At 49.7% G+C, this 13,399-nt stretch overlaps 1 protein-coding gene across 2 annotated transcripts; it reads left to right on the top strand.

The window, feature by feature from the left end:
• Positions 1–3,506: 3,506 nt before the first annotated feature.
• Positions 3,507–8,165, top strand: NDUFAB1 (NADH:ubiquinone oxidoreductase subunit AB1). Of its 2 annotated transcripts, none has more exons than XM_044981170.1 (5): positions 3,507–3,668; positions 4,797–4,916; positions 5,603–5,690; positions 7,333–7,445; positions 8,014–8,165. In XM_044981170.1, the coding sequence occupies exons 1-4, from the start codon at positions 3,522–3,524 to the stop codon at positions 7,422–7,424; spliced, it is 447 nt and encodes a 148-aa protein (XP_044837105.1). In that variant the 5' UTR covers positions 3,507–3,521; the 3' UTR covers positions 7,425–7,445; positions 8,014–8,165. The 2 variants fall into 2 exon arrangements, with proteins under 2 accessions (XP_044837105.1, XP_044837106.1); XM_044981171.1 differs by lacking the exon at positions 3,507–3,668 and adding an exon at positions 4,338–4,473.
• The last annotated feature ends 5,234 nt before the right edge of the window (positions 8,166–13,399 follow it).

Genomic DNA, 13,399 nt, shown 5'->3' with positions numbered 1-13,399 from the left:
ACTGAGCTGTCCCTCCCCTGAGTCTTTTGTTTCTCATGCACTGGGTTCAGCTGCAGCTCAGATTCTGGTGATGGCTTTCTCGCTATCTTTAGCAACTGTTTAGTGTCTGTAGGACATTGGTTGGTGCCTAAGTGCAGTCTCAATCGGGCAGGTGTCCACATCACAACTAATCAGCCCTCTTGTGGTAATTTAGAGACATCCCCCCCCCCCTCCTCCAATGTCACAATTCCTGAATTAACTGCACCTCTGACCCCCTCATGGCCTCCTTCCGGGCACCTCACTTAGGTCTCAGGCCTATAACTATCACCATTCTCAGGGTGGAATTTTGTGATTCACTCCCTACAGACCCTGGCATCTTAGTCTGCAGACTTCTGTGATTCACTGATCATCTCAGCAAGTCTGACTTCAGCTCAGCTCCTGCAGTTAGTGACAAGGTTATTCAGTGACCAGGCAGGTCTCATAAAGCAAAGTACTATGTATTCAGAACAAAAGCATTTCAGAGGAACTATGTATACATGCTACTGGTGAACCAGGTAACCATCTTCCACTGGGAGACCCTGGCAGGTTTGAAAGAACTTCGGGTCCTCCCACAGGGCCTGTTTCTGTTCACAATCTCATGTCTGTCAGCTCTCGGATGGAGTGCCAGTGGAGCCCTCCTCAGGTCAAGGCTGATATTTTATGCAGTTTTAAGTCCTTTGTCTTTTGAAGCCTCTTGAACTAGGTCAAACCAGCCTATGCTATTTCCCTAGGAGGCAAAGCTTGCTACCTGCATTGGTTTGGTATTGGGGATTTGCATTGATTACCCCCCTCCCTCAGTGTCTTTAGTTCCTGAAGGAAACAATCTTTAGTTCACCCATTAAGCCAGGAATACAATCACTAACAAGCCCATAAAGATATATAGAACATTCATAAAGTTAATACAATCAATAGTCTTTGAGTAGTGAATAATTCCACCAGGCTCTTGCTTCTCTGGGCAAGCTCTGAGTAGTAGCAGGGCCCTGGCTGTTTTGTGCAGGCCCAATCCAGCAAGTGTTCTCAGAGGCTGCCCACGCATTGGACCCTGCAGGTGAGATAAGTGGGGGATTGCCTAGTTTGAGGTGCCTGGGTCAAGGATTTAGTGACATTAGGGATATGCTGCAGTTATGCCACTCTAGTGTAGATACTTCCTCTGATCAACAGATGTGGATTAGCTACACTGATGGAAAAACCCCATCTCTGAGAGGCAGTAGATACACCCACAGAAGAATTCTTCCATTGACCTAGCCACCTCTACAGTGTGGGTTAGGGTGACCTGACCATGGTGCACAACAGAGCATGAAATTTTTTACAGCCCTGGATGATGTAGCTCAACTGACTTAAATCAGTGGCTCTCAAACTTTCCAGACTACTGATTTGTGTTGCGTACCCGCAAGTTTCACCTCATTTAAAAACTACGTGCTTACAAAATCAGACATTAACAAAGAAAAGTGTCACTGCACACTATTACTGAAAAATTGTTTATTTTCTCATTTTTACCCTATAATTACAAAATAAAAATCAATTGGAATATAAATATTTTACTTATATTTTAGGGTATTGTATAAAGAGCAGTTAAATTGTATGAAATTTTCATTTGTACTGACTTTTTATGTAGCCTGTGGTAAAACTAGGCAAATATCTAGATGAGTTGATGTACCCCCCTGGCTGACTTCCGTGTACCCCCAGGGGTACATGTATTCCTGGTTGAGAACCACTGACCTAAGAGCGAATTTACCATGAAACAAACTATGCAGTAGCACGGGGCCCCCAAAATTCAGGACAAATATCTGACAACCTGCCCCTGAGTCCCAGCTGGTGGTGCAGCAGGGCTCAGGTAGGCAGGCTACCTGCATGCTGTGGTGAGTGGCCCCACACTGCTCCCAGAAGTGGATGGCTGCTGGCACATCTCTGTGCCCCTGGCGGGGGGGATGGGGAGGCGGCTCTGCGTGCTGTTCCCACCCCGGGCAGCGCATGGAGACCCGCTGCCCCCCTCCCCCAAGGGGCATGCAGAGATATGCCAGCAGCAGGGCTAAAGCGGCTCCCTGCCTGGTCTGCCTCGCTCCTGGAAGTGGCTGGCATGTCCCTGCGGCCCCTGGGGTGTGTGTGGGGAGGGTGTGTCTCCGCACTGCCCCTGCCCCGAGTGCTGACTGCAGTTCCCATTACCCCTCCCCCCCGCGCACCTAGGAGCCACTGCCGGGGGTGTGTGTGTGCCGGTCGCTTTGGGAGCTGTGCTGCTTGAGGTAAGTCCCCTTCCTGCACTCCAGCCCAGAGCCTGCACCCCACACCCAAACTTCATCCCAGAGCTCTCACCCCTCCCAATCCCCAGCCCAGAGTCTGCATCCAGCACCCTAAATTCCTCTCAGAGCCTGCCCCCTGCATCCCCTCCTGCACCCCAACCCCCTGCCTCAATCAAGGTACCTCACTTTATTCCCATTTACTTCCCATTACTTATAATATAGGAGGAGAATGAAGAAAAAAAATGAAAAAAGGGGTGGGAATAAGAGAGAATGTTCTTGGCTGGGTCATGTGCTATTATATATATTCTTCTTACTGTATTTTTCACTCCATGCATCTGATGAAGTGGGTTCTAGCCCACAGAAGCTTATGCCCAAATAAATGTTCGGCTCTAAGGTGCCACAAGGACTCCTCTTTGTTTTTACAGATACAGACTAACAGGGCTGCCCCCACTCTGAAACCTAATCTCTTTGTGGATCTAGCACCGTAGCTGATTCTCATGATGCTTTTAACTGGTGGCCAAACTGTGCCCCACTGATCATCCCTCTCCTCCCTCCAGAGGTGCATGGGGCAGAAGCTATGGCTGCTCCTAGAAGTGCTTATCTGGGCTGGGGCTTGTTGCACGAATGCAAACCCCTGCAGTAGCTGTGCAGTGCTAAGGGGGCTGGTGTGACACTCCCCAGTGCGGGACGGATGCAGCGTATGTAACCTGCGCTCCTCTCACCCTTGGTCCCCACCCACAGGCTCGAGGTTCCTGAGGCAGGGCCTGGCCCCAGGGGACGAGGGTCCCTGTGTGGGGGTGTGTGTAGGGCAGCCCCTGGCCCAGGGAGGAGGGTCCCTGCAGTGCGGGGGGGTGTAGGGCAGCTCCTCGCCCAGGGGAAGGGGATCCCTGTGTGGGGGTGTGTGTAGGGCAGCCCCTGGCCCAGGGAGGAGGGTCCCTGCAGTGCGGGGGGGTGTAGGGCAGCCCCTCGCCCAGGGGAAGGGGATCCCTGCGGGGGGGTGGTGGTGTAGGGCAGCCTCTGGCCCGGAGGGGGAGGGTCTCTGCAGGGGGGGTGTAGGGCAGCCCCTGGGCCGGGGGAGGGGGATCCCTGCGGGGGGGGGTGGCCCCAGGGGAGGAGGGTCCCTGCGGGTGCGCGCGGCGCAGTTCTCCTCCCGCACGCCAGGGGGCGCTGCCGGCCGCTCGCTGCGACGCCCTCCCCGTCCCTCCGCGCGCGGGGCTTGCCGGGATATGTGCGGCCCGCGCGGCGCATGCTGGGTAGCAGGACGCCATGGCGGCCCGTGTCCTGTCCGCCTGTGTCCGCCGCCTCCTGCCCCGGCTGGCCCCGCCCGCGGCCCGTAGCTCCGGCCCCGGCCCCGCCGCGCTCAGCGCGCTCAGCAACCGCCGGCCGCCCGCCCGCGCAGCGCCGGGCCCCCAGGTGAGGCTCGGCCCGCGCCCGGGGTCAGCGGGGCGGCGGGAGGAGCCCGGGGGAGGGGGACGAGCCCGAGCCCGGCCCCCGCCGCCGCGCTCCTCCCCCAGGGCCCCGCCGGGCTGCGGAGCCGCGCGGGGCGGGGCCGGGGGAGCGGGGCGCTCCCCGCCCTGTCCCCGGCCAGAGGTGACCCTGGGCCCGCCGCCGCCGCCGCGGGGTTTTCCGGGGCCCGGCCCCGGCCGAGGCGCCCCGGGGGCTGCGCTCACAGCTGGCTCCGCAGCGCGGTGCGGCCTTGGGCCCTTCGCTGTGTCCCGGGCCCGGCAGGAGGCGGGCGAGGCACTTGCCAGCCAGAGCCCTGCAAATCTGCGGGCCGCGTTTGCAGGTCGTGGATAGCGATTGTGTCTCCGCGCAGGGCTCGAGTGGGGATCTCGGAGTGACCCTGGTTCATGCTGGCGGATTATAGAAGGGAGATAAAACCGAACGCTCTCGGGCTTAAGCCAAGCTCATCAGTACCAGTGACTAGGCCAAAACCTTCCTGGCTGGTGTGAAGGTGGATTATCCCACTTTCCCAGCTGCCGCATTTCTAGCACCATCCTCTGAAGCTGACCACCGCTGGAGACAAGATATTTCTCTAGATGGAGCTCAGGTCTGGGCCACGGTGCTGATTCCCATGTTCCTAGGTAGAGCAGGCACTGTTCCAGCTGTGGGCAGTATGGCTTCTCCATCCCTACATCCCACGTGCAGCCCACCACGTCATGGTTGTCATCTTTTGTGGCTGGCAGGAGCAGAGGCCCGCTCTGCTAATGAGGAGCTTGTTAGAGCATGCTGCTGTTTCCCTTTCTCTTATTTGGGGTTGAGCCTGCTGCCTATGCATGTCTTGGCTGATTATGGAGTTCTCTTATCTCAGAGAACTCATTGTCTAGCACCTCCAGGGATTGCCTGGAGAGGGTTTTGTCCAGCATACAAAAGGGAAGGTGTAATTCTGTAAGAGAGAATCCTGCCTCAGAGTCAGACTGGCGTAGGTGCTGTGCAGGCTCCTTCATTCTGAGTGACTCTGAAAGATCTGTTGATACATGTTGTATTTATGCACAGATTGTCCTGGTGGTTTTTTAAAGAATTCCTGTGCTTTCCGTGTAGGTCTCTGGTACGTTACAGTTGTGTCGCCATTATTCAGACTTGCCACCTCTTACTTTGGAGAGTATCGAGGAGCGTGTTCTGTATGTCTTGAAGTTGTATGATAAGGTAGATCCAGAAAAGGTAAGCTATAGACACTCTTTCAATTCAGATTGCACATTTTTCAGTAGATGGAGGAAAACAGTTATGATAACAAGTGGAGTTGCTCCTCCAGGCCACCATAAAAGAAGGGAGACCCAAACCTGTCAGTGTGTGCCTTCCAGAAGGACACAGTCTGTAATTCTACAGCATGGGGGCGGGGGGTAATTCTATAGCATATACACACACACACACTGATATGCTATAACAGATGAGTGGTGACAAGGTCCAGGAAGTTAAGGCCTTTGGATTAATAAACCGAATCAGCATCCCGGGACAGTCAGGAAACAGGAAATTCTGTTTCTCTGAACAGTTACTGTTAATGGAGCAGTTTTTCATCTCAGGAAAAATGTTGAGACTGCTCAGTAGTCAAATTGCCCCTTCATATGTTACCTTTTCTTTTCTTTTACAGAAATTAGTTATTTTTAAATCTTGAGAAGCCTTAGTTATGTAGATAATGATATGTATTGACTAGATAGCAGAGAAACTCACATATTTTCAGTTAAAAACATGTTTGGCAGAGTGATGGTAAAGGCCAAAACCACTGGGTTTTCTGGCATCTCTAGGCTGTAAACTCCAAGTGGGGGCACATCCTGATATTCTAACTTTTCCTACCCTAGCGAAATGACTGCAATCAAATTTATTGTATTTTTCTTTGGCTTTTCTCCCAGCTCACAGTAACTGCCCACTTCATGAAAGACTTGGGCTTGGACAGTTTAGACCAAGTGGAGATCATCATGGCAATGGAAGATGAATTTGGTAACTGAAGTTCATGTGATGTCTGTTCTCCCTATCCTTCCCTATGGAGAGGAAGGATTCTCCAGTGGTTATGGGGCTAGCCTAGGATGTGGGAGAACTAGCTTCAAGACCTGCTGTACCACCAGCTTCTGTGTAACCTTGGCAAGTCGCTTAGCTCTGCCTCAGTTCTAATCTGTACAGTATGGATAATATTTCCCTATCTCCTGGTGGTGGTGTGAGGAGAAATATACTAAGGACTGTGAGATGCTCAGCTGCTTTAGTAATGGGGCCATGTAGGTACTTAAGATAGATCTGCTGTTGTCTTGATTGACCCCTGAAATGTGCTTACTGCAAACAAAATCTTCGTTCTTTTATTTCCATAAGCTCAATATGAATATTTAACGTTGACTAACTTCCATAACCTAAAGAAAGCTGTTTCACTCTCAGTGAGCAATGTAAGTGTCTCTGACTCTCAGGGATTTACATTTTATCATTGTGGCTTCTGCACCTCCTGTCTGACGTGTAAATTAAGGTTTCCATAGCTTCAGTGTAAAGCAGTTTGGTGCATGTTCAAGTCCCTGCCTCAAAACCTTCCTAGGGAATTAGCTGTAGTGTGGCATGGCTAGGAGCCAACAAAGCATTCAGGGTAGTGAAATGCAAATGAGTACACCAGACACAAGACTGCTGTCCAGTACATCCCCCATTCTCTTGTGTGTGCTCTGGAGGTGAGAATTGTATTAGATTTCTCCAAACTTACCTTCTAACAATTCTTTAATCTTTTCATCTGGCCCTGCTAAAACCACCTTTTATTTCCTTCATTTTATTGTATCCCAGACTCCTTTGTACTTCATATCTCAGAGTTCTTTTCATTGCTTCACGTAAAAAGCAAAATGCTGAACTATATACATAATTTAACAAAAATGTGTGCCATATGTGGCCAAATATGGCATTTATATTCACTGCATATAAATCCCAATAGTGTAAAAAATAAACTGTATAGAACATGTACACTTTAATTGGAGGCATTCTGCCTTGCACAGTGCCCAGAGATATTTAATCACTGCACTTGTTTACATTTGGGGGTGGGGTTAACTTGCAGCTAGCAGGACTAGAAATAGAAAAGCCAGAATTTTCTAGAAAATGTTGTAGTGACCAGTTCTACTGCTTCAAGCCCCAGCGGGCCCTAACCTGGTGAACTTTGTAGAATTTTGAAAAGCTACTTGCTATAATGACACTTGATGGAAGACTGTGAAACAAACTGTGGTGCTTTGGGTTCTCCCTTGCATGTAACTAGCCCACTGCCTTGCCATCTCACAGCTGTTGCACATCAGAGTTGGTTTCAGAGCTCTGGGAATGCAATGGAAGCTTGAGCTGTGCTTGGAAGGACACTGACTCTGTTAGTGAGGCTTCACAATCTGCAGGAACTGCTAGTTCTGCCTATGCCTCTTACATAATGTTCTGCTGCTGAGTAAGGCGCAGCAGGCTGTGAAGCACAGCTTTAGTAATAAGAGGTGCCCAATCTCTGTCTGCGCTGCTGAACAGCAGCCCCTGCCCGTGAGTTGCCCACAGAGCCACGGCACAGGCATCTGAGTTTGTATTCTGATTTCTCTCTCTTTGCTGCTGTTTCCAATATTAGAAGCTAAGCATGTACTCTCTCTTCCAGGGTTTGAAATTCCTGACACAGAAGCAGAAAAGCTAATGTGTCCACAAGAGATTGTAGATTACATTGCAGATAAGAAGGATGTGTATGAATAAAGACATTTCTTTTGAAGCGGAGTAAGTAGAAACTTACTTTTATGTAAGTAGCAATAATGGCCAGGCAGTGTAAAATCACCATGGAGTCAGCAGAGATGAGAAATACCTTCTTCCTATACTGTATAACTGTAGTCAATGCTATGACATAGGCAAGGCATTGAGATGGGATCTAGCCCAGATTTTGGTGGCAGATGGCAAGTCTGCTGTCATGGTGAAATGAGCTTGTTGCCTCAGCCCAGTTCCCAGCTGTCTACATCAGGGGAAAATACCAGCACAAAGTGCAGTCCCACCAGAGTGCCAAGGACTGAATGCTGCCTAAGCACCCCTCTCTCCCCACATCAGGATTGAGGAGCACGGCGGGGCAGCGTGGAGGAAGCATGCACAGCTGCTCCTGCTGCTTTAACTGTGCCATCAATGGAGAATGGCACATCTCCCCAGAGCTAAGGCCCCGTCACTGACTCCCCAGCTTCCTTTGGCAGTGCTGTTCCACGCTGGTCATGTGCCCTTGTCAGTTCCCTTTGATTGCACATTTTATTATACAAGGTAACTTGAGCTCTGAACCATCAAATCTGTGTGGCTTTTTTAACAGGAAATTCTTCTACTGTGAAGACGGATGATATCAGCGGTTGTGTGAATGTAAGCGCACATTACTGTACCATTGCTGCAGTAGTTCTGTTGGACATTGTATTTAACGTCGTCTGAATATGTATTGGCCTTCACAAAAATAAATATAGAAGACCATTATTGTCTTGGTGATTTTGTTCTACAATCCCTTTGTCAATGGTCCAGAATAATTATTTGAATGTATAAAAGTCTCCAGCGCTGGCTTTGGCCGTTCTTAAAGTGCTAAATGTGCCTCTTTGGGAAGATGTTCTGGCTCCTAAATATTTAGGTGAGTGGTAGGCCATGCTACAGCTATTCTAGGCCTTCAGCATCTGGGTTCAAGGTAGCTCCTCCAAAGTCTTGGAAAAGCTCTTGGTGCCTATCTTCAGAAAACTGTACAAGTGTAGTGTCACCATGCATTTGACTGCCAGTCCCATGGCTCTGGGTTTATTCTGCTGCTTGGGATTGCCTGTGGATCCCTGTCCTGAGGCTCTGTGACTGAGGGATCTGATCTGATATTAAAACAGCCATGGTACTAAACAAGGTGTTTAGAGTAGTTGGTCTTGCACAGAAAGGGCCATCTTCCTAGTTCCCCCCCATGCAGTGTTAAATAAGATGCTTTACTAAGCACGGTTAGGTCAACATCCTGTGCCTGGCAGTGAAATTCAAATCACATCCCTTTGTGTTGTAGAACTATATGTATAAACACTTTTTTTTTTTTACCAAAACACTTTATTATTTCTAACCTGTACTAGAGGGCTTCAACATGTGCTGATAACAACCTTGTACAGGGTCTTGTCCAAATCCGAGGCTGCTCCCTGTATGTGACAAAAGCATCTCCGAAGTCTGGCCACCTAGACTATAAAAGCAGCAAAGAGTCTTGTGGCACCTTATAGACTAACAGACGTTTTGCAGCATGAGCTTTCGTGGGTGAATACGAAGAAGTGGGTATTCACCCACGAAAGCTCATGCTCCAAAACGTCTGTTAGTCTATAAGGTGCCACAAGACTCTTTGCTGCTTTTACAGATCCAGGCTAACACACCTACCCCTCTGATAATAGACTATAAAGAATACAATGGCTCAGTGAATAGGGGCTGCGGTTGGCACCAAGACCACTGTAGGTAACCCTGTAATGAGCCCACCATTCATTGCGGTTTCAGAATGCCCAGAGATAAGTCTTATACCTTTGTGTGTACAATTTGTATTAAAATTGGCTTATTAAAGAACTTGAACTCTCTACTGCCTGAGTGAGCACTTTCCCTTTCACGGCTCGGAAAGCTCAGTGTCTGCTTTCTTTCCAATAAACTTGATTCTTTCCCTCTGTTTAATGTGTTTATTTAATAAATGTGTGTTAAAAGAGTGGCTCTTGAACTTTTGTACTGGTGACCCCTTTCACAGAGCAAGCCTCTGGGTGCAGCCCCTCCTTAGAAATTAAAAACACTTTTATATGTTTAACATCATTATAAATGCTGGAGGCAAAGCAGGGGTTGGGGTGGAGACTGACAGCTTGTGATTTCCCCCCCTGTAATAATCTCGTGACCCCCAGTTTCAGAACCCTTGTGTTAAAAGTAAATGAGTTTCAAAATGGTTGTACTTACCTGATAGGAAAATCAAGGGAATAATTTTCTTGCTGCTGAAATGCAGAATAGGATCAGTGCTATTGTAACCCTAACTAATCTCAGCATGAGGGGCTTGTTTTAAATCTCTCTCAAGACAGTGCTGAAAGTTATTGCTCGACACTACACAGCTTTTTCCTCTGAACCAAGAGCCGCTTTCAGCTGTCACAGGGGCACCACCAGGCTGAGAGCCAAGAAAGTGTCATCTGATTATATATTTTCCTCTGATATTCAGGATGGTAGGCGGCTGGAAAATAAACGGGAGCCTACGCCTGCCCCGCAAGGGTTCCTTAACTGGGTAGGTGTTTGTTTTCACAGCTTGCTATCTCAAACTCTATTTCAGCTTTACAATTCTGTGTCGGACTGAACTCAGCCAGCTGGGAGTTGCTCTGCCTGAAGCTGGTTATGGCTAAAATGGCATCTGTCCTCTGAAAAGGTTGTTGAAGAGACTGTGCTTTTACAGTTGCCGAGGGCCTTTCATTCCAAAGTGCTTCCCTAACTAGACTGTGCATACAAGGAACTGGCTTTACTGAAATGCAGCCACTTAGAGGGCAGCAGCTGTTTAACAAACCATCCTATGCATGGGGTTTAGGATGGGAGGTGAAGGAAGCAGGCTTCCTGCAACTTCAAGGGGAATTTAGAGAAGTGGAATAGCTTGAGCCTCAGTGGATGTTACCTAAGGCATGTATGCCAGCATTCTTACCCCAAGGCGGGTGTGAAATGAAAAAGAGTGGCAGTAGCTGCCCTACCTCGGTGACAGGTTTTGTTTGTAGCAGTCTGCCTTGCGGCACGTGGGATTAAATCTTTAGCTCACGTACAGCTAGATCAGCACAATCTACAATGACTGTTCCCTAGTGGCAGGAAAGCTGCACATGCTGCCAGGGCCGGCTCTAGGTTTTTTTGCTGCCCCAAGAAAAACAAACAAACCAAGAGCGCAGCCGCCGAAGTGCCTCCCGGAATGTCGCCCTTGGAATTGTGCCATCCCAAGCACGTGCTTGGTTTGCTGGTACCTAGAGCCGGTCCTGTGTGCTGTACCTAAAATGGTCCTCGTAAGCCAGTGCCTGCTTAACAGCCCCTGTTATCAGGACCAATGCTGGGTATATGGCATAGTTACTTCAAGGGTCCCACCGTGCATTGGTACAATCACTGTTTGTGGTGCCACTGCCTCACCACTCTTGCTTCCTTTAGATGTTGGTGTTTTCTTGGACGTTTCCTGCCCAGCTACTGCCTCTGCTTAGCATCTGAGATTACATCCGAGGGAAGTACAGGGGTTTGATCAACTCGGGTAACTGCCATTGACTTCAGTGAAGGGATAATTAGGTTCTAGGAGTGTTTTAGTTTCGGCTATATTAGGGTCTGCAAGGAGGGAGTTATCTGATACATGGGCAGACCATCCCCCCAGGTATGCTGCTCCCTGCTCCACTATCTTAGTCCAGCACCCTCCTGCGCTCCACCTCAATATACTCCCAACAGCCCCCTCACCTCGCTGCCCTTGGCCTCAGGATGCTATCGAGCTGATGGCAGCCTTCAATTTAGTTCTAATATGACCAATAAATGTATTTTTGACACCAGCGTGTAGTGTGAATCTGTATTACAGACACATTTGAGGGTCTGGATGGCTCTGGGAATGGTTGAGAGTGGATATTATATATTTTGTATGTACCGGTCTCTGCACGTTCTCATAATACAAGAGTGAGGGGATTTCAAATTGAAAGGCACCCAATTTAAAATGGATAGAAAGAAATACTTTTGATACGCTACAAAATGAACCTGTGGACTCCATTTCCACAAGCTACAGGAGGTGAATAATGCAGTGGGATTTTAGAGAATGAGTGGGTGTCTACATGGATAGCTAATCTCAGCCACCGTTCCGTTAGACAGGAAACACTTCAGGACTTTAACGCCTCAAACTTTGTGGGATAAATTAACCCGAAGTTTGGAAATAAACTCCCCCCTGGGCAGGTTATTCCATAGCTGTCCACTAGGGGGTTTCTTGCACCTTCCTCTGAAGCATCTAGTGCCAGCCAGCGTTGGGCACAGGAGGCTGGATCAATGGGCGACTTGGTACAGTGATGCTACATTCCAGCGGAGAGCCGACCACCTTGTCTGTGTTTGGTGTCACCACCTTAACTAAAGGGGTGATTTTAAGCTGATTGAATTAAACTGAAACAAAACCTTGTGTGGACACTTTACATTTGATTTAAACTGTGGTTTATAGCAATTTAACTCAGTGCCCACACAGGGTTTTGCACCAGTTTAATAAAATTGGATTTTAAACAGATTTAGAGTTGAACCAGTGCAATTCTGAATAGAGACAATGCCTACCCTGCCAGTGGCATGAAACGTCTACCACCTTCACAGCTGAGCCTGCCAGCAGGACCTGGGTGCTAATTGTGATGTGCACACTTGGTGCTGCGCTGAGATCCCCACTGAACAGCCAGCAGATGGTAACAATATTCAGTCTCCTGGAACCTGGTCCACGTTTGGATTGGCAACCCCTGTAGGTGCAAGAGTTCACAGCCCACTGTCAAGCCCCTGAGCTGCTCCATGGTTTGCAAAACCTAATGTCTGTTCCTGTTGGAATGAGTTCTGTAGGGAGAGGCCTTTGCTGTAGCAGAACCTGAGGAGGTGAATGCTAAGCGCCCCACCAAGATACTACATTGCTAGTGTGGGCCTTGTGTTGCGCTGGAGGGGGTTTCTGCTGTGCACACTGTGCTGCCCTGAAGCCCAGCTCCCAGAATCAAGTGACTATCTCATTTTTAAACAGGTAGGTTTCTAGTCCTTTGCATTGTAAAGAACATCTTGAAAAAGGTGACCTGAATACACCCTAAAGCCGCAAATGAAGATCTCCACACTTACATTTATAAGCATGATTGTGGGGGCCTGATGTATGATTTTCAAATGGCTCCATTTGCCATTTCTATGCATCTTAACCTGCATTTGGAGTCTGCTCTTTGCATCTAACAGGGTTTTGTATCTAGGGGTTTCTACAGGGCAGCCCAGACTTTCCTCTTTGGCCTCTGGGGTGGCAGAGACCTTGACCCACACGGTGTGATTTCGGGGGGGGGGGGCATGTTTGCGAAACGTGTATGCTGTGCATGTGTTTGTGTGTTTTTGCACAGTGCAAAAGCCTGGTTTTTATGGGATGGGGTGTGGTTCGCTTAGGTTGTATTTTTGTGGGTTGTGGAGTGTCTGTCTAATGTGCAGTGGCTCTCTGCCTAGCGCGTTGTGTGGCTTTGCCTGTTTGTGGCTGGCACTGTACGAGTTCTGTAGAATGTGTGGGTTGTGGTGTGTGTGGTGAGAGAGTCATTCTGGGGCAGTGCGGGGGCATTTGAGGGGATTGTGGATGGGGGGCTTAGAGGTGCATTGGGGTGGGGTTGTTTATGGATGGGAGTTTGGGGGGGTTGTGGAGGGGCGGGGCAGTGTGGGTTTGGGGTGCATTGGGGTGAGGTTTGGGGTGCATTGGGGCGGGGTTTGGGGGCGGGGCCTGAGGCGAGGTTTGGGGTGCATTGGGGCGGGGTTGGGGGTGCATTGGGGCGTGGCCTCGGGCGGGGTTTGGGGGTGCATTGGGGCGGGGTTTGGGGTGCATTGGGGCGGGGTTTGGGGGCGTGGCCTCGGGCGGGGTTTGAGGTGCATTGGGGCGGGTTATGGGGTGCATTGGGGCGGGGTTTGGGGGCGTGGCCTCGGGCGGGGTTTGGGGTGCATTGGGGCGGGTTTGGGGGCGGGGTTTGGGGTGCATTGGGGCGGGGCCTGGG

The sequence above is a fragment of the Mauremys mutica genome, chromosome 11 (assembly GCF_020497125.1).
Source record: "Mauremys mutica isolate MM-2020 ecotype Southern chromosome 11, ASM2049712v1, whole genome shotgun sequence".
Taxonomy (NCBI): domain Eukaryota; kingdom Metazoa; phylum Chordata; order Testudines; family Geoemydidae; genus Mauremys; species Mauremys mutica.
This window is presented reverse-complemented; position numbering and strand designations above follow the sequence as displayed.